We start from the raw sequence: 21,642 nt of genomic DNA, 5'->3' as shown, positions 1-21,642 counted from the left end.
TCATCTTTGGTTCATTAGGTGGTTCACTAAGACCAAGAGATCCAATTTGATTAAAAGTGACTCACTGTTTTGAAGCTTTAAAATATTAATTTTTTTTATACGCTTTTACTTGATACTTGTGTAACGGAACGTGTTTTTCAACCGCTTAAAACATCAGATTGAATTGAAACTTTGCAAACTTACCAAGGATCAATGACAATGCAATAATTTAATAAGTTTGACAGACTCTCCTGATGAAGATCTTCAGGGTTAACGGTTTTACAATATAAATAGTTCACAAAATTCTGGTGGAAGCGCAGATAACTATTGGCTACTTTTTAGTTCAGCTAGCTACAAAAGCGTATTTCTTTATTTTTTTAAAGTATTATTTTATTTTACGTTCGAAGTATAATTTATAAGTAGATGCGGGAATACAGTGCGTATATTGGGCTGTGTTGCGTTCATATCAAATTTCTATTGTTATAAAACGAAGAAGGTCTCCATAAATTTACTCTCCTGCTGATTAAATTTAATCAGGATTAATTTCATTTTATAAATAGTAATTAACTGTAAATGAATGATGCGGCAATATTCTTAATTTAACAATACAATACTTGTTATCTCAATATGAGTATTTTATGACTTTTTGAAAATAATAGATTTGGCTGCAAGGGAGCTATAAAACAGCAACTTATTTTTGTAATAAATATATTATAGGTGTGAGCGGCAAAAATACTTGCTGACTTTTTGATACAAGAAAGTAAATTTACATTCTACTTAAATCTATTTACAAAATTTTTCTTCATTATCTATTTAGTTTTTGGAATCAAATCGTCTATTATCTATTTAATTTGAAACCGGAAATTTGTCACGTGAACCAGGTACCAAGTTTTGGTCACTTAAAATTTTGATGCAAAGCTCATCCCACCAAATACGTCAATCACTATCTGCCTGATCATTTGCCATGTAGTCACGTGGAAAAAATCTCTCTGGAATTATTATTATAATTTTGGGAGATCAGATCTTCTCTCTTATTACTGTCAAGAGATCGAACCCTCAAGAATACCGGTAGATAGAACGATACATTTGACTGTTATAAAATTACCGAGCATTTCCCGGACCATTATATGTTATCTTCAATTAAAACCTCTGATCTAGAAAAGAGCCATTTTTACAATTGTATAAAGGTTTTCCCCGAAAAAGGTCACCTGGAGCTCCTCGCCCTACTTTGAGAAATTATAAATTCTTATGCTTCCTGATTAACACTATGAATTAAAAAATAAAAGTTGAGCACGGCCAGCATTTGGAAAAAATATAACTGAAGTTTATAGCAATCTTAATTTAAATGAAGTATAATTTGAAATTTAAAAAACATAAAACACAAATAAAAAATCATTTTAATTTTTACAAACATACGTGAATGTCATAAAGTAATAAAAATAAATATTTTTATAATTCCTAATAAATTACGTGGTTATACGTAGCCAACAAGAAACATCAATGTAGCGCGCGTAGTAAAGAAGAGAGTGAATGGATCGCGCAAAAAAAAATTAAATAATAATATTCGCATACCAATTAGTTTGGATACAAACATTAACTAACATATTAGGTTTTTATCTCCGTGTGTGTATTATTGACTACAACACAAGACTGACTCAAACATTTATACCAAAATTAAATTCAAACAACAATCTATTATAGACTTTGTTGTGTAGTGTTTTTAGTTCCTAGACACACTGACACTGAACGCGTTCACAACTCAACAATCTAAAATTTTCTTTTTAAATAGTAGTGAAGTTGTAAATAGTAGTAATTATTATTGTTGTGGGTGGTCAAAATGTTTGTAATTAAATATCGGTAAATTTAAGTTTTTTATTGATTTAGTGAAATAATATGTGGGTGAAAAATATTTGTGATTTTATTTTTGGAATTTATATCGATTATGTTGTTTTATAAAAATCATTAATTAAAAAATATTTTATTAAATCAAAAAAGCCTTGAACTCTTCATGTTATGAAATAATTTAATCTATTTTTATTATTTTTTATATCTAATTAATTAGTGTTTTTAATTGGTGTTCTATATTTTTATTATTAACTTATTATCATTGGTTAATTTTTATTATTTATTTTTAAAGTTTGCATAAATTAATGATAATGTAAATTATAAACACAATTTCTTAAATTTTTACACATGCGCGTGACATTTTTACGAAGGAAAATAAAACACTCAAATATTTTAAAGTTTTCACGAAATGATACTGTCCGAATTATGATTTAAGGTCATTTTTACTACTTTTAATTATTATTCAAAAAATTTTATTTTCTGAATAAATGATTTCTGTTAGTCCTCACTATAACTAAAATAATTTTTTAATATAATAAAATTACAATTTTTCAAATCGGCAGAAAACACTTATTTTGAGTTTTGTTTTTCATAACGCTAGTTAATTGTGCCAAATATTATATTTTTATGAAAAATATTTGAGTTGTCATGCACTATTTTTCATTAACTTGTTTTGACTAAAAAATAAATTTTTTATACAGTCTTAAATTTTTAATTTTGCATAATTGATTGCGAACTTTTAGTTCAATCCATAACAATAAAGTTCTTAAATTTTTATTATACCTATTTATTTTTATGTTTTTTTGTGAGATTTATCGTTTGTTTCTCAAAACTTTATAAATATCAATATTATGCATTGAAAAACACATATGAATCTTATAAAATAAGCAGCATCTATTATAGCTATTCCTAAAATTGTACGATTAGTTTTACTTAAAAAGGTTTTTGAATGAAACTTTAAACAGAATATGAAATAAATAGCTCAAGCATAATTCAATATTTTTGTTTGTCTTTTAATTTGGTTTAGGATGAATGGCTTAGTATATAATTTTATATAATGAGCTTATATCGTTGATTTCTTTGCATACACTATAAATTGTTCATAAATTTAGTGAGGAGGTGACTACTTTACAGCGGCAGTTTTTATAATTCTGTAAATAAAAATTCATTATAAATCATTGAGTTACCAAATTTCCTAAAACTAATAAATAAATAAACAATGTTTATGAAAACAATAAGGCTACACAGGATGATTTGTCTAATTTATCAACAAGTCCAATGATAAAACCATTTGCTCAAAGAAAATCAAAAACTTAAAAGTTACAGGTTGTAACGCTAAACTGAAAAACTTCTAAAACATGTGATTATAAAAAAAGAAGAGCGCAAAGCTTTGCGAAACGTTTATATCAGAGCAACGACCCATTTTTCGGATTAAATACTGACGCATAAGGATAATTTACTGCCCAAATGAAAATATTTATATTTCAAACACTAGCACTTTAATTTGAGATTTTGTATTATTTAAATTTTAATTTAATAATTATATGATTTGGATTATTTCTTTACTGAAACTATACTCAAATTATACCAGAATTTTCTAATTTATCAAGGTTTGTCGTCCAAGCAACAAATCACCCTGTGTTACTTCTTATAATAAATCATTATAAAATTTGTCATTAATCTTCTTTTTTTATGTAATTTCAATGGAAACTTAAATAGAAATTCTAACTGAACGACGAAATAAATATCGAAATAAATAAATAACGCCATTATTATCGAAACATAAAAATGTGCTTTTAATTATCGAAATCGATGTAGTGATATAAAATGGATCTACGTCCAAATAATATTCAATAATAAATGTTTAAAAATAAATAAATTCAATAATAAATAAACGATATTAGAAATATGCTTGAATTTTTCCGATAAAGTGCGATGCTGTAAAGACCTACGTGCAAAAATTGAATTATAAATTTTTATCAATAAATAAAATAAACAAATTAAAAAAAAAAATTAAAACACTTGATAGATACATCAATTTGAACTTCAATTTTTTCAATAGTCAATATTTGATTAAATCCCACGATAAATAATTTAATATTTGTTGATAATTAATGACGTTTATGAATAAATAAATAAAATTTAAATGTTTTAAATTTAAAATTATATCTTATAGGTGATATTTAAAGAAATTTGTTATCAATCTTTTTTATTTTTAATTTTTACGTAAAAAAATAAGATAATGATGGAAAAACGGAATTATAATACTTTTCAACGGCTCTTAATTAATTCACATATGTTTGATAATGGCTTTTATGATCATGAGGTAAGTGTTTAGATAGATCTTTTTTTTTTGTATTAGAAAAGTATTTTATTCCACCCAAAAATTGAAATCAAGTTTTGAAGCGACTAAAATTTTATGAACTTTACAGTTTTTTCGAACAGTCTTTAAAAATGTAGGCAAACGCATAATTATGCATTTTTTTTTCAATTTAAAGTCGCTTATACTATTCATAAATTTTTACCACAAGCAAAAAAATAAAATAACACATAAATCGATATCGTAACTCCTAAATTGATTTTTATTTTTGTTTGTTTGAAGAGTAATATTGTCCATCTTTCTCAAAATCCTCACTTCCTTTCTAATTGTTCGGCACAAAATTCTAAGCTCGTACTGAAAACATAACGTCCGCTTAGTAGCTACTATTTATTCTTATTCAGAAAGTTATTTGTATGACTTCCAAGGTCGGTCTCAATCGTGGACTCTTGAAGTGTAGATTGTGTACACCGGATGCTTAATGGAATTACAAGATTATAATTTGTTTAATTGAAAATGTTTAGTTTAAATTAGTTTATTATAATTTAAACGTTATTTAGCAGGTGGTTTAATTTCACGGAAAGAAAGTTTACGTTACAACACGAATCGCGTGTGGTGAGCTAGCTTATTAAACATTTACGCATTTTGTTATGGACAATGAAATTAATTCCACACATACAAAGTAGCGGCCGGGCATGTGTATTATAATTATCCTAAATATTTTATATTTCAGAAGCTTTCGAATACTAAATTATAAAATACAAATAATCCAAATACGATTAAGATTTTTAATTTGAAAAGTCAATAGTAAAACTAGGAAGCTTTTGGCTAAGTTTAATAATTTGATACAGTTAAAAGATTTCTTTAGGGTGATCCCGTACTTCGGCATAATGTAAAAAAATCTCGCAAAACATCTTTCACCTACTTCTTATGGTCGTTTGAATAATATATTCTCGTAGCCTTGCTCAATGAGCACTTCGCAGATCGTCAATTTAAACAAGATGCAGATCACAGATCGTAAACATGAAAAAGAAATAAATTTATTAAAATTTTAATATCAATAAAATTACTTTGATGAAATGATGTTTTAATAATTACCATTAACGTTTTTTTTCAAAAAATAAATTTATTGATTTTATATAACTTGTTTAACAAGAAATCTTTTTATAATTATAATGTTTTTATATAAGTGGTAGAATTTCGATAATTAGTTTCTAAAGATTATAATTATTACACACAGACAGCTAATACAAAAAAACTTTGTTTCTGATTTACACCAGAGTTTATTTTTGTGAAATCACACAATTGGCGAAACATTCATTTAGAAATTGCAAAGTTATACGTTTCAGTCACTGTACTATTTACCATTTTACAAAAACGAGCTCTTATCCATGAGAAACTTTTGAGGTAGGCCTGAATTTTGATCTGAATTAGACTAAGATTACATCTACAGTATCACAGCCAATGCCAAGACACCATTTAACAAGACTGGCCATTTTTAATAATAATGGACCCATATCACTATTGAACTGGAATCAAACAGATTTCATATTTAATAAATATTCATACATACTAAGAGTAAAACCAAGGATATCGTGTAAAATCAAAATAGTCAAATCTTTGCAAAAATTTGTCATAAGGTGATACCAAAAATAAAAATACCTACTGACAGAGACATGAATGTTTGAAATAAGGCTTATTCAATATCAGAAGTAAGGATTTTCTACGAGGGGTAAGGTTTTCGTAAAACGCCAATGTGAATAGTGGAAGTTCCTTTTTTTTCATTCTTTTGTTCCTTTCAAGTTCCATTTTTTACTTTATGAAGTCTTTTCTAAATTGAGTTTCAAACCTCAAGGAGGTAGAGGTCTACATAGCCAATTCTATTACAATAGTTTATTATTTTTATATTATAATAATAAACATAAAACTTTTTTAATAGAGATGATATTATGGTATATGATCGTTTGAGAAAGCCTTGAAAACAACAGATGTTACTGTTTTTTTTCCTCGAGTAGCATCGTGACTGTGTTTTTTAAAACATTTTTCAGTTCAGTGGATTGTTGTAGTTTTAAAAATGTTAATTAAACATCTTGGATTGTAAATGTTTTTTTCTTCTAAACGAATGCGTTTTCTTTTGATATTATATTTTTAAAAGTTGTCTATAAAAAATTATGTTTGCAATTTTATTTATCATAAATGTTTTTGTCGGTGTCTGATCATGTGATTAATTTTGAAACATAATTTATTGAAATTAAATATTAATGACAAAAATTAAACTTAAAACCATTCAAAAGCTAATTATAAGACTTGAAGTACTTTCTATAAAATACCTAACCGAGGATATGCATAGCTCTTAAGGCTAAAAAAGGGATGCATATTTATTCGTGAGATATCGCGTATAGTTATAAAAGGGACCAGGAAGTAACATATTATGTAAAACTTTTCTTTGAAGCTTATTGGAAAGATAATTTTTGATAATTATATTTTACATTTATATTATTTTGAAAACATTATAGTTTCTTTGTCAATTCTTCAAATATATTTCAGAAATCAGACATCACACATCAAATTTAATACACATACCTTAATTTAAAGCATTTATCTGCAGGCACTTCAATTTCAAAAGTAAACTTGGCTTTGCATTTGTTATCTATAATTTCAAATGATACACAGAATGGACAAAAACCATTTGGTAAAAGAAACATTTTAATTCAATAATAAGGGAAGATAGGTAGTGCCAAAAATAACAAAATCAAATTTGGTTCATCGGTTTAGGCGCTACGATGCCATAGAAGGGCACATAGACAGACAGACGAACACATAGCGGTCAAACCTTTAACACTCCTTTTTTGGTTCGGGAGTTAATAATAGAAATGGTCTCTGTTCATTTACATTTATAGTTCAAATGTTAATGAACCATGGATAAAAACGTGTGAACCATGGTACATGATATCGTTATGTTTAAAACTGGGCTATGGTATGATACCATCCTACTCACCAATGAGCAGCGACTGACGTTCTGTATGATTTATAAAAATGTGGACAATCAAAGGAAACAAAATTTTTTCGCATAAAATTTTTATTTTTAATTCATTCGAAAACAAAACCGCAACAACAAACAGTCTTCAGCCTACCTACATTCTAATATTTACACTATTTCAATAAAAATTTTGTTCAATTAATATCAATATCTGTTAAAAAATACAGAACGATGCAAAGTACATTTGATTCTAGGTACTACATCTTACCTTAATTATGTAAAAATTTATATAGATTTATTTTTGGTTCAAAGAACTTTGAATATCGAACACAATAAAGTACACATCGTTCGTTGTCTGTGCATATAATAAATAATAAATTGCAATGTGTATTATTTTATAATCAATAATTAATTCAATTCATTTTCTAATCAATACATCCGATATAATTGAATGGTTGATTTTACATTTTAAGTACTTTAAGACCGTAAGTCTATAACGAAATGAAGTTTTAACCGCGTTTCATAATAGAGAAAGCCACTGTAAACACATTACACACAAAGAAATGGAAAACACATTTATCGATAAGGTTGAAAAAAATAGAGTGAAATCTTTCGATTTTTCGAAATGTTTTTTAAACTATTTTGATACACGTAAACTTGTTGCTCTTATTGTCGACATAATTTGTAGTCAACGATTTTCTGTTAGCAATCTTGGTTATGGGTTCGTGATTGATTATGAGCTTACGGTCATATTATCGGTCGATATTATCATAGAATAATATAAAATTTAGTATATTAAACTTTGATAACATAGTTTAAAGCTGTATATCTTCAGTAATCTCGAGCTATGAATACGTAATGCAAAAATAATCTTCAGTTATAGTCATTAAAGGACGGTAAAAAACGAATCGAACCAAATTATTTTTAAATATCATCTTGTGTAATTTTGCTTTGTTAAAATGAATTTTCACGAAATCAAAATCTTTTAGGCTTTGAATACATGCCGTTATACCTACAAAAATGAAGGAAACTAAAATCAATATTCCTCCTCCACTTACCTTCGTTTTCGTATGCCCATCTCATATTTAGAATGAAGATTTTAGCTACCCATAAACAAATTTTGTGATCAGAAAGCATTTTTGTGAGCGAAGACCGCTTTTTAGCTGTTATATATACCTTTTATAGTTTTAGGTACAGATAGACTCTATAATTCTATTCTTTAAGGTTTAATTGTAATAAAATTTTGTTTTTTTAAGGCGGTTTATCCTCGCTAAAGAATTTTTTTTTATGGTACACGTAATATAAGATTATGTATTCAAATCCAGTTTGTTCATGTTTGTTTGAGCTTTGCGTGTTCTTTCGGCAGAGTTTCTCCTGGCGATATTTGACACGAATTTTATATCGCGAATAATTCTTGAACTTTTTTCACCAAGTAATTGTAGTTCTGCTACCTAATGATTGAACATATTAAAAGTTCTGTACATTATAATTAGGACAAAATTTTCTTCTTCAAATTAAAAATGTTCCTTGTTTTTTAACATTATTTTAAAGCTTGCAACTGAAGATAAAAAATATTGCTCTGACTGTGCTTGCTTAAGAAACTGAACCGAAGCTTTAATTTAGCTCCCTATACATTATTTATTTACAAAAATAATTTTATAAGAAAAAAGAAAAGCATGATAAAATTGCTGTTAATATGAGAGTATAGAAAGAAAATTAAATTAGATTTTCAATCGTTTGTGAAAAACTTTTATTATTTCTTAAAAGGTTTCATTCATATTACAACCATACAATGTTTCTTGGTGCTTGTACAATATTGTTCATATATATTTATATACATTGTTCAAACAATATACAGGATGTCCCAGAAGCTAGTTTAAACTTTATTAACTTGTTGCGCTAATGTGATAAATATGGCCATGGACAACTTCTGGGTTGTTAAAATACCTTAAACTAAAAAAAATAAATAAATTTTGATTTTTGCCCCCTTTTTCTAGATTAGTTTTTTGTATTTTATAAATACGTATTTCGACTACCAAGTAGTCATCATCAGTATGAATTAGCTACTCGTAACTACTCTTATTATGTATGATACTCGTTGCTAATTTGGCGACGGAGTTCTCATTTATTATCTTCAATGTGATCCCTTACTTTAAAAGTGTAAAAAAATAGGGCATTGAAATCTACCGAAAATTTTGCGACTTTTTACAAGTATTGCTTTTCTGTAGCTTTAATGAGGTAGAAATATGACTTTAGTGATAGGACATACTATAGAAATAGATTTCAACATAATATATAATTTAAATCATGCTCACCTAAGTGTCTAAGATTAAACATGTTTCGATCGGACACTAATATCATTTTTTTCTGACAGTTAAATATATTATTTCTAAATTTTGTTTCTGTATCTTCAAGTTTATACAGAATGAATTTTTATTGCAAATAATATCGTTAAACAGAAAAAAAAACAATTAAAACTAAAACATCATAAAAATTATTTTAAAAAAAAAAATAAATAAATAAATTGATTTTTTTGAACAAAATAGAACAGAACTGTTCATTCCTCATTGAAGCTAAAGCTATAAAATAAAAACCATTAAATTATGTTCGACTTACGTAGGAACATTTTGTATGTTAGTGATGTCAGTATGGTTTTTAGTGGTTTTATTGCAGTAATTTTTAACACAATAAACGCGACTACAGAAAAGAAGTTTGAGGTGCAATTTAGTTAATGCCATAAGTATATTGTTTTTACTATTGTTCATACCATAACCAGGCTGTACGTTCTCTGTTCGATATCTGAAAATCCGCGACTCCCGCTCCAAATAGTAGCCTTGGTTGGATTGGTTGAAATGAGAAAATTTAGTTAAGTGCCTTAATTCCACCGAAATTAAGTACTAAGGAATTAAGTAATACTGAAAGAAGCCGTGCGTAATAATTAATCAAATAAAAATTTGTTCGTAGTTCACAGAAAAACGCAAAGAATATTTGCACAGTTATTTAATCTACCTTATTTGTTTGAACCTTTTTTAACGAGTAATTTTGTTTATAAATGAAGAAAAAAACCGAAGAGTTTTCAAATGTAAGAAATTTTGGTGAATGTTGATGAATTGATGAATGAAGCAAGAAGTGTGTTGTAAGCGGGCTTAAGAAAATCCTCCCCTCTGACCTCCGATACTACTTTGGAAAGAAAATATTGATAAATAAATATTTTGAATTAATTAAGGTCGTAATTGGATGGTGAATGCATGCACCTGTTTCTCTTAAGCCATCTGAGTTCACATTGAATGAAAGAAAAAAAAAGCTATCCTGCCAAAATTTTATCGTACAATTTTTTTTCATTCGCCTTTTTTAATTTTTGTTTATGAATTAAAACAAATAGTTTGGGACACCTTATCGATTTTTTAATTCTTGTACAGGATACATCCCATTAATTCATTGATCCGTAAATTAAACTAACCTTTATTTATAAAAGCTGAATTTTTAATGTCTGAATAGATTTTCGATGGTAAGTGTGTGCATCGCATATATACTGGTAAAGGCAAGTTTGGTCCATGACAACAAAATCTGTTCATTTGTCGACGGGTTTCCCTTAGTTATCATTGTTATGATTTTTTTAAACCGCATTTGTTGTAATGATTTATAACATTTTTAGTTACTAGCTCGTTTATGTTGTTGGTAAGACTGCAATTGTTGATGTTAATTCATAGCTATGTATATGGTAGCTTTGTAGCTTTCTATTCATTTGCTGTTACCACTAAGTGTACACACAAAATAACAATTTTTTTTTTCGTTTTTATTGTTGGTTTTAAGAGATTAAAAAAGTTGCTGAAAAGTTTTTTTTTTTTTTGTTCTATTATTTATATCTATGGCAATCGTGGGTAGTAGTTGTAGTAAGCTTATATTTTATTTTTGAAAATCCGGTGTACAATACTACTTCCGAAATATCGCAATGACTCTGAGAAGCAGAGTATTATTTTTCGATTTTCAGGAACATTTAATTTTAAAAAGAATTTAAATGTTTACTGTTATCTTTAACGGTTTTTCTAATAAGATAAAAAAAGGTCTTTTTAGTCTAGTTTGTCTATATTTAAACAATTCTTCACTTAAAGGAAATGAGTATTATAACTTGAAGAATTCGTTTTAAGAAAAAAATAACAACTTTATTTGAAATCGCCGAACAAGCAGATTCCTTAGAGCGAATTTCTCTCTCGACAATAATTATAATAATGGGATTTAACCTCCCTTCCTCAGACATACACGTCTTTAACAGAGGCCACCCACATCATTATTTTTTAATCTTTACTTACTTAAACTACATCCGAATACATACAATTAAATTGGACCGGGTGGAGTCGGTTACTTCATTCTTATCCAAGCGTCGACAAGGTGATCAATTTACCGCCCCAATAATTATAATTGATCAGTCTGCCGCTACCTCGATTCGAATCAACCTCCCAGTGTGGTTAGTTAAACTGTTTAAGTCGATTGCGCCTTTGCCGGTTCTCTACTTAGCCGGTTCTCTGTCGATTAAATATGTTTATAAATATTTATATAGATTGCTTTATGGAATCCGAGTGTTCAGTAAATTCAAGTAGGCTCAAGTTTATTTTAGGCTTCAGTATCTTCCAAATGAAAAAACAGTAAAAATTTTTGTATAATAATATGAATCTTTAATCTACAATGTTGATTCAAATTTTCTTTTTAAAGGAATGTGTTTTTTGCCTACATAAGGGCATGTTAAAGTCTAAAGATAAGAGAATTTCTCAAAAATATTTGATTTATTCGATGAAATATCTATTAATTTTCTCCTTCATAGACATATAAAATGCCATCTGACTAGCAAAATATTTTGTTTTTAAATAAATGAAAAATGATTCTCGAATTAATTAATTCAAATCTAACAATTTTCTCTGCAATTTAAAATTTTATCATCAATTATTCATTTTGGTTTCCCAATGACAAAGCCGCTACCCCACACCAAAACACAGAGTGATGGCAAGTGGGTATATTACATTTGTATAATGTATACATATGCAAAAGGAAAGAGCAGAGAACGAATAGTAGGTACGCGAAAAAATTAAAACGTATTTAAAAATAATATTGAACAAATTTAATAAACATATTGAGATAAAAAAGTTTTAGAAATATTATCTTTTGATTGAAATCGTTAGCGAAATTTTGGATGTCGAAATCTTATCGCACCCCTATGTATTTAAATAAACTGCTACTATTTAGTGAAGAAAAACTTAGTGGATGACCAGAATTATCATATGTTGTAAAGTAACTAAAATAGAAAAAAAAAAATCAAGCAAAAACTGGTTCAAGGCAAGATATATTTCAGACACCTAGAATTTGATCTGGTTCTTCAGGATAATTGATAAAATTGTTCGTTATAAAAATACAAACATAACTAGACGTGAAATTGTATGTTTGGCTTCCCTTTCCATTTGGGAAGCTTTGCCTTTGGCAACTTGATGTTTGTGAATAAACTTGTTAATATCTTTTACTTCATAACGAAATCCTGCTTTAAATTTATAGGGTAAATTTGGCATTGAGTTTTATCCAAATCCATTTGATTATAAAACAATGTTTTTTAAAAAAAGGCGTTTGCTTTTTTTAGAAAGAATACATTTCTAATTTATTAACTGTAACGAACCCCAGGTGACATTTGGGACTTTAAAGGTTAAAATCAAATTCAGAATATATCAAATCTCCCTTACAATCAAATTTTTGTTTTGTAAAACATTTCCCAAAATTGCTTAAAACGGACCACCCTGTATACTTAGATATACGGTTGCAGTTCATAATGAAAGTACCTATACTAGTAGGTAATGATGGTGAATATAAATTGAAATTCGTACAACCATCCATTTTCAGTTTATTTATATTTGTAGATAAATAAAATTTATAAAATAAAAAAAAAAAACATCGATACCACTTTGTACCTTTTCACAATTGACTACTGCTTCAACGATGAAATGTTATAAAGTTGATTTAAAAATACATTTCACGTAGATATGAAACAAAATTGAATAACAACAAAATATATAGGTATAGAAAGTATTGCCAAACTAAAAAAAAGTATAAGAACCAATAGTATAAGAATATCGATAAAGTATGAACAATATCTTACCGGCCAATACGTGAGGTACGGTCAATAAGATTATGTTCAAGATTATCTTTAATTGGGTACCTAGAGCTAGACTTGCAATGCTTTACTTAAACTAAATAGAGAGCCTCGAATTCCTAAAAGACATTTGCATTAGATCTGCACTCAAAAATTATTTCTCACCGTTACTCAAGAAACAGAATATTTCTGAGAGTCTAAGCTATCCATTCCATTGGTAGATATTTTGACAATCTTAATATAACCCAAAAAATTGATTCAACCTTCATTTTTAAGCCAAAAATATCTTGTGAAAGTTTATCGAACAATTTTTTGTCCATACACAAATAATTTTCTAAAACCTTATATTTTATCGAATTTTACATAAATTAAGCTTTTGAAAAACGAATGATATATTGGTTGAAATTTGGTTCTCGTAAAAGAAACAGTTATCAACCAATGGCTCATAAAATGAGAGCATTTTTCCCTCGGAGTGTTTTTCCCTCGGATAATTTTGGATAATGGAAAAAATCATCTTCTTTGAATACTATTATCTCACAAAATTTCAAAAACAAAAGATTCCAAATAGTTTACACATATCATAGTATTTTAAAAATTTTGTCAGATGGGTTTTGAAATGATAAGATATTTTCCAAGTTAGTACAATCGTTGATTCTTTATTTTCTTGCTGATGAATTTTTCCAAAGCCTATTTTTAAAATACTTATTCTTACTTAAAGCGTTAAATTTTCAATTTCTATGAAACATATTTTCTGTTTTTAGTGAAATTGCCACATTTAATGACCTATTTTATTACTATTTTTATTTTGGCTGCCGATATTTGTCAGAAATTCAGAAATTTCTTAGCCTCGGCTAAGTTAATTTCTTTATTGGTTGAACGGATAACTATTTTGGCACATGCATATATGTATGACCTATGATTTTGAAATATATATCTTGAAATTATTCCACTAATGATAAAAACATATATAATGAAAATTATATAAAGAATCCACTATATTATAGATCGCACTTCTGAAGATAATGCCGAGAAAAAAATTATAGATAAAGCTTTTCTTTTAATGATTAAGTTGGGGCTAATTGATTAATTTAAAATGATACTTATTGTATCTTTGCTTAAGATAGTACTATCGGTAATAGACTTTGCATTCAATGAAATTAATGAAACTTGGCATAGTTGTCCATTATTATATCATAATTAACCAGTTAAATTTTTAGGGGCCTTCAGAGAACTGAAAAAAAGATATTTTAAAGATATTTTAACATTGATCCTAATGGGAAATCACAGATTTTATTTTATTTCACAAAACTGGACGTTCAGATTTTCAATTCTCTGAAGGCCCCTAAAAATTTAACTGATTAATTATGATATAATAATGGACAACTATGCCAAGTTTCATTAAATTCTGAATGCAAAGTCTATTACCGATAGTTCTACCTTAACTGAAAAAAATGGAAATTTTAAATTCCTAAAATTTTAAAACCTATACGGAATCCTAATAAAAAAAAGGCATGTGTTTATAATACATTTGATATACTTACATTTATACTATAATACATACCGTTCACAATTACAAATAGAAAAAGCTCTTTCTTTGTAATATAACGCACTTACATTAATAATAAATGAATGATTCATCATTTCATCTCATCTCTCATCCATCCTCAATTCAACAAGATATTTTTGTTACTTTAAATTTATATCTAAAAATCTCTAGTAGACGTGTTTATAAACGAATCATTGTGCGAATTACTCACATCACTTTCGTATACATCACTTACTTATGCTACAATGTGATTGTATTTAAACAGTATTTTACACCAAAATAAATTCCATATTCTTTATTGTAGACTTCTGCTTCGATCATTTATAATTGTTTCATATGATAATGTTATCGAGGCAACGTTTTATTACTGCAGTTCCATATCGTATCCAATGGAGAAAATACCACATCGAAGATATCAGTCAATATCGATGTCTCGTCAAGACAGAGGCGTAAAAGGTGTAAGAGGTGATTTTGACATCTTTTTATTTGTGGTATTTTCCCCAAAAATGTAGACTTATGCCCTATATCGAAGATCAACGGCGAGGAGTAAGGGTGTATTATAAATACAATTAAGGATGTACCTGGGGTGTTTGCTATTTATTTATAGCGATCCCGTAATATAATTTAAAATGACCGGTATTTAAGGACATTTCATAAGCAGGGCGTTTTTATAATAGCGGCAATTGATGTGAGTAATTTGGAGGGGATTTCCAGAGGGACAACTATTTTTTTCAATGTGTTAAAGCTTTGCTCATCTCTACAGGTCCTTCATATAGGGCAAGAGGTATGAATTTTCCAGATTCTCTCTCTTCATTTTCATGTTGAAGAATCTTGAATTTTTCGTAGTTTCTAAGGTTTCCCATATTGGATGATTCCCTAAATAGTTGACAATGTTAAGAAAGTGTTTTTCGATAGTGCCAATCCTCGACCCCTCTGCCCAAACCTTTTATTTAAATTTTGAATGTGAACAAAAATCCCATTTCAATAGAAATGATTAAATAATGAAAACCATCTTATGAAGGGAAAATATTATTTTGTTGATGGAACGCTGCTCTCGCAAGTAATCATCCTGTATGACTCAAATAATGCTTATGAGTGTAAAAATATATATTTTATGTATCACTTCAAACAAACATAGAAAATAGAACATAACCTATATAATTCAAACATTGATAAATTGAATAGAGATTTATTTTCATATAGAAAATTTATTATTACTAAAAGTACTAAAAGTAGAAATTCTAATTTATGATCTCATTTTTATGGATAATAATAATTTAGTTTTGTGGTTTATTTCAATTATACTATAAAATTTTATTTGAAAATTGTGGTTGAATAGCATACCAATTCATAGATATACACATACGCTCATAACAAACAGTACTTAGAAATATGCGCATCCAGTTTTGTTGGTATTTGCTTTGTACCTTCCATATTGGAGGTCTTTTCATTGAAAATCATTTTATTAACCCCCGAATTAAAAAAAGGGGTTTTATAAGTTTGACGGCTATGTGTGTATGTCTGTTTGTTTGACTGTCTGTGGCATCGTAGCACCTAAACGGATGAACCGATTTTAATTTTTTTTGTTTCATTTGAAAGGTAATTTAACGGAGAGTGTCTTAAGCAATGTTTCGCCAATGTGCGAGCATAGAGTTTTGTACTCGAAAAAAACTAAAAGCATGGCGATGATCTATAAAATCGATTCAGTTTGGAAAAGGCATGTAATATAATTTTAACATAAAAAAATTACTATGGAAATGAATGGTCAAATAAACCTGGCTCAATTCATTTCGAAAAGTGAAATGGTAAAATAATTAAGTAATTCAAAACAATAATTCAAAAGAATAATGTCAACTAAGTATCCTTTTCATCTCATCTGATGTCCTTGACCATCACTTTGATATTGATTAAAGAAAGAGTGTTATAAGTTTAAAGTGTTTATCTGTGCGTCCGAGTGTTTCTCGGCGACATCGTAGCCCTTAAACGGTCGAACCGACTTAATAGAGAACATTTTATAGCTAAGTTTCCAAAAATCGGTTTACAAAAAATAAATCGCATTTGTCGGGGGTTTTTAAAATTTTGTAAATTTCACTTTCTCTTAGTATAATAATTTATACTACAAATTTAAGAATAATCAATGTTTTTTATCAGTCGTGACTTCACTGCATGCACTTGGAATTTTTCTCCGAACGCAGTTATCTATACTACTGAACGCTATTTCAAACGTAGATGCTCGAGAATGAATATATAGACGAAATGTACTTGTTAACTTTTTGTTTGCAATTACTTCTTAATTACTATTATTGTTTCTTAAAACTATTATTTAACTAATTTTGTTTTCTTTTGGTTTCAGGTGAGTTTTCATATTTTCATGTATTTGGATCCACTTGAATCGTAAGTAAAATATGTTTACAATAAAATAAAGAACAAAAACAAAAAATTTTTAAGAAAAAGCATTTCTTTTTACATTGGATATCAAAATCCTTAATGAACACTTTGTATACTGAAAAGAGAGTTGTTTGTAGTGTTTTTTACTTTCTCTTGCTACGTTATAAGTAAGTTATAAGTTATAAGTAATCTGAACTTTACGGGAGGGCTTGGTTTAACTGTCAACTCTTTAAGTATTTAGAAGTCCAAGCGTAAGTAAGTTTTCCCAGTTGAATTGATATGTGATATAATAGCAATAAAAATTCATTTTTAAGAAAAAAACCAATACAGTACAGTAAAAGATGTTACAAGAATCGGCTAATAAAGGAAAATGAAAGAAACCGCTCGCATTTTGCTAAAAACGTCATGGAATGTGTTTCTTAGGTGACAAATATCTTCAGTAACTCATGATTTCGTGGCGCAATGTTTCTATTTGTTAATAAGCAATAAATTTTTGCTTGACCGAAATGATCAATATTAAAGTTCACTTAAAAAATTATTAATTAGATAGCTTCTCTGACGTAAATATAAAGTGTTTGTCAAATATTCGAAAACTATAATACATATATAACCTACATGTAATTCAAGTTGCCTATTTATTAATTTTTAAGTCAACTTTAACATTAAACGTTCCTTTGAATTAAGAATATATTGTTTATTAACAAATAGAAACATTTGCGCCACAAATTCATACGTTACTAATGATATTTGACACCTTTGGCAAAATACGAGCAGATTCTCTCACTTTCCTTTATTTGTTACATCTTTAACTGTACTAATATAATTTAAATTTCAATATACTATTTATTATCAATTCAACTGGGAAGTCAAGTATGTAAGAAATTAAAATCCTTATAAATAGAGTACATATAAAGTAAATATACAAAGCGATTGTTAAGTCACCTAATATCAAAAGTGCTTATATTTATAAATTTTAAATAAAAGAAAAATCTCAGACTAAGTCAAATCAAGGCTACGAATAACAGTTCCTCTTTAGAATATGGATAAATATTTAATAAATACTTTTCAACGAATATACTGAATATAAAACAAAACTATAAAAAGAAACTTTCAAGTATTTAACAAGAATATATCACTCGACGAAATTTGAATTTGCAATAAAAATATGTTTTTTATATATAAAAAATATAAATTTATATCCGCGTTGTTATTCAAGTTTTATGTTCAAAGAGATGAACACAGATCGCCACGAACAAAAAGCTACTAGAGTAACATTTAAACAGAAAAATAAAATACAAATGAATATGAATATATTTTGTGTTTGTCTATTTTTAGAAATGATTTCAACGTTTTTAATAATATTTTATAGTCTCACTGGTTAGTTACTTGCTTGAATTTAATTTTTTTTTATTGTATTACAAGTTCCATTCTACAACACTATTTGCATAAATTATCATAAAAATATACTTTAACTTTTGTATTTTTTTGGTTGTTAAGTTTGGTTACATTTTTTTGGCATAATTTTTAGCGTTAGTAACGACATAGGTAGTTAATTTTTTGTTTTATTCTTTCTAAATATTAATGGATACTAGTAATTGGTAACGATGTCAAGTTTTTGTTACGAGACAAATGGTTATAATATTATTTTTTTAATTATTTTTTTCTTCAAGTTAAATTCATTGATTTCAAAATTTCTATATTTATTATTTAGTTAAAGAAACCAGAAGTGTACAAATTCGATATGGTAATATTTTTGTATACATTTCGTTCTATAAATCCTTATCTAAGTAATCCTTATTTAATTACAAATATGATGAGCTAGATACAGAAATATTTCTAATAGAAGAAGTTAGTCTCTAATGTCAACTCGTTAACTGGTTATGATCATAACTGATAAAAGATGGATTACTACTTTAATTCGATAGTTGTTCGTTATAAAACAACTAAAATGTCTAAGATTTTTTTTCGAAATATGGATAGATTTAGCCGAATTCGAATTTAAAATTCCCCCTCTTTATAATCCACTTCTGATGAATCTATTTGATTGATTTTAAACTAACAACATCTAATTTAAAGTAATATTCTATAACTTATCAGTTAACCCAAAGTTTAGATTACCTTGGGCATAAAAGGTCAAATTCAACGCCTATTTCCAATATTTTTCGTTGCTCACTTTGGAAATTATTTCACGTCTTTCAAAATGGTGCAAATTATTCGATGGCATATTCACTTTGAATCTTTCGATATTGTTCGCATAAGTTCGGTCTTAAAAATTCTGGAAATTTTCGTAAATTCTTAAAATTTATAGTACTTGTGGTGAATTATTTCAACTTATTATTTATTAACTTCTTTATTTCTACTTTCAAAATTAGAAATCTGTGTGTGTCATTCAATAATCTATCCACAGATTTTGAGATGAAAAGTCAAGCTTTTTTTCTCTTTCAGGAGATGGCATTACCTATTTAGTAATGCCATGTACAAAACACAAAAAGTAGATTGGTTAACATAGACCTGAGACCAAAAAAGTTAACGGGATAGCATTACTCATAATATTATTTTGGGTAAAATTCGAAGCACGACATTCAATTATACACGTAATACGAACGTTATAACTGTGCAAGATGGCTTTAAAAACATTTTTAAAAAAATTGGTTTTTGGCATTTTTTGACGGATGACAACTATCTAATTAAATTTGTAATGATAAGGTACATCATTATAGTAATAAGAGAGGTTAATGTAGTTTACATTCTTGCTTCCCATCGCTTCCACCATTTTCTTCAAAGATGCGTACAAATATCGCTTGCTATCAAACTTTCTTGTTGTAGATGCTCACAACAATTGCACCGGAAACCAATATTTAAAGTCTCTGAAGTAAAGGTTATTTGATTTTTTTTATGACATTATTGAAACTTTTCTCAATTGACTATTTTGTCGATTATTTAAATAGTGTCTCTTTCATTTTTTGATAAATAGCATCGATCAACCTATAAATAAAATATACACATAATTATAAGGTATAAGTCGGCAATTTTTATTAATTAATTAAAATAAAAGTGAACATTTTTTGTAGCAGATATCATAACTTTTTATTTGTTAATTAATTCAAGGTCACATAATAAAGGTATCATATAAATTTTAATGTATTTTAATAATTAAATGAAATAGTTAATTATTAACCAGAGTACCTATAATCTTTTTTTTTTTCATTTTATATTTATGTTGATTAGTTCAAGCGTTATGTTTTGCTATCGAGAGTTTTGGTGAAACAATTTACATAATCTAGTCACGCAATACTAAGGTTTGACTGGAATATGTTTTTATAAATATTAACATTTATTTAATTGAAATTTAACTATCATAATTATCGATTTTATGTTAACAAAATTACTAAAAACTCTTGCAAAAATGACCTTGCAAAAATTTTCCAGATGTATATGTTTCTATGGAGAGTGGTAATTCCGTTTCACAGTAAACTTTTAATTATAAATAAAGCAAATTTTAGTTATCTGGAAAAAAACAGATGTTTTGTTTTGATAAGATTGAAATAAACTGATGATTTAAAAGAAATTGTTTTTTAAATTTACAAATCACGTATCGAATGCATTTTTGTGGTACAATAAATATATTTATCTTTATTCTCGAAACAAGAGTGTAAAGAGTACATTCAAAAGTAGTGATAATCAACAAGGAATGATAACAAGAGAGTTAATCGTTTAAATACTCTGTATATGCTAGGGGTTTAATATTTGAAATATTTTGAACGTTTGAACGTATAATATATAGCGAATATTTTTATGTTATTTTTATTAAGGCATTCAAGTAAACTCTATTCAGAATTTACCAGAATAACAACTCATAGGTTTCTCATAAGACTATTTTCTTAATCTATATTTTTAATTTTAATTTTCGAATTAAATTCGTGTTTCATTTTAAAACAAAACAAGCCGTGGGGGTCGGTCTGGTGTGACTCTTGAAGTCCACACAAATTGCGAATTGTACGAAATTATTATCATATTACCGTTCATACGCTTTCGACACCTCAACAAAGTCGATACCATTTTTTGTTCGCGTGATATCGATTAGGGAATAAATTACCACGTACAAACACACACAAACTTCTTTTCTTTTCTAAATTGGAGTTAATGACTCTCTATAATTGTAATTAAAAATTCCTCTAAATTCATATAATAATTTCGTAAACATATAAATAACACGTTTTGATAGATTTCAATCATAGATACACAAAATTATAATGTAAAAAATTCCTAATGCGATGTATTTGGGTAAATATTTCCTAAGAATTGTGTCCTAAAAAAAATGTCAAAACACTTATTCAAAATGTAAAACACAATACCCACTAATCATTTTAATAATCACACAACATAAATTCAATAAACAAGCCAAAACCCACATTCAATAATAAAAGCATCATAAGAATTATTTATAAACATAAAAA

At 27.4% G+C, this 21,642-nt stretch overlaps 1 protein-coding gene across 8 annotated transcripts in view; it reads left to right on the top strand.

The window, feature by feature from the left end:
- LOC123305288 (tensin-1) overlaps positions 1–21,642 on the top strand; it is an 832,583-nt gene that overhangs the window by 610,037 nt on the left and 200,904 nt on the right. Inside the window, exon 1 of one of the 8 annotated variants that reach the window (XM_044886970.1) lies at positions 4,033–4,150. The exons of the other annotated variants lie outside the window; for them this stretch is intronic. Within the exon in view, the coding sequence (XP_044742905.1) occupies positions 4,067–4,150 (84 nt within the window). The 5' untranslated portion in view covers positions 4,033–4,066. Of the gene's footprint in view, positions 1–4,032; positions 4,151–21,642 lie in introns of those variants that run through there. 8 annotated transcript variants of the gene reach the window in all.

The sequence above is a fragment of the Chrysoperla carnea genome, chromosome 1 (assembly GCF_905475395.1).
Source record: "Chrysoperla carnea chromosome 1, inChrCarn1.1, whole genome shotgun sequence".
NCBI lineage: Eukaryota > Metazoa > Arthropoda > Insecta > Neuroptera > Chrysopidae > Chrysoperla > Chrysoperla carnea.
This window is presented reverse-complemented; position numbering and strand designations above follow the sequence as displayed.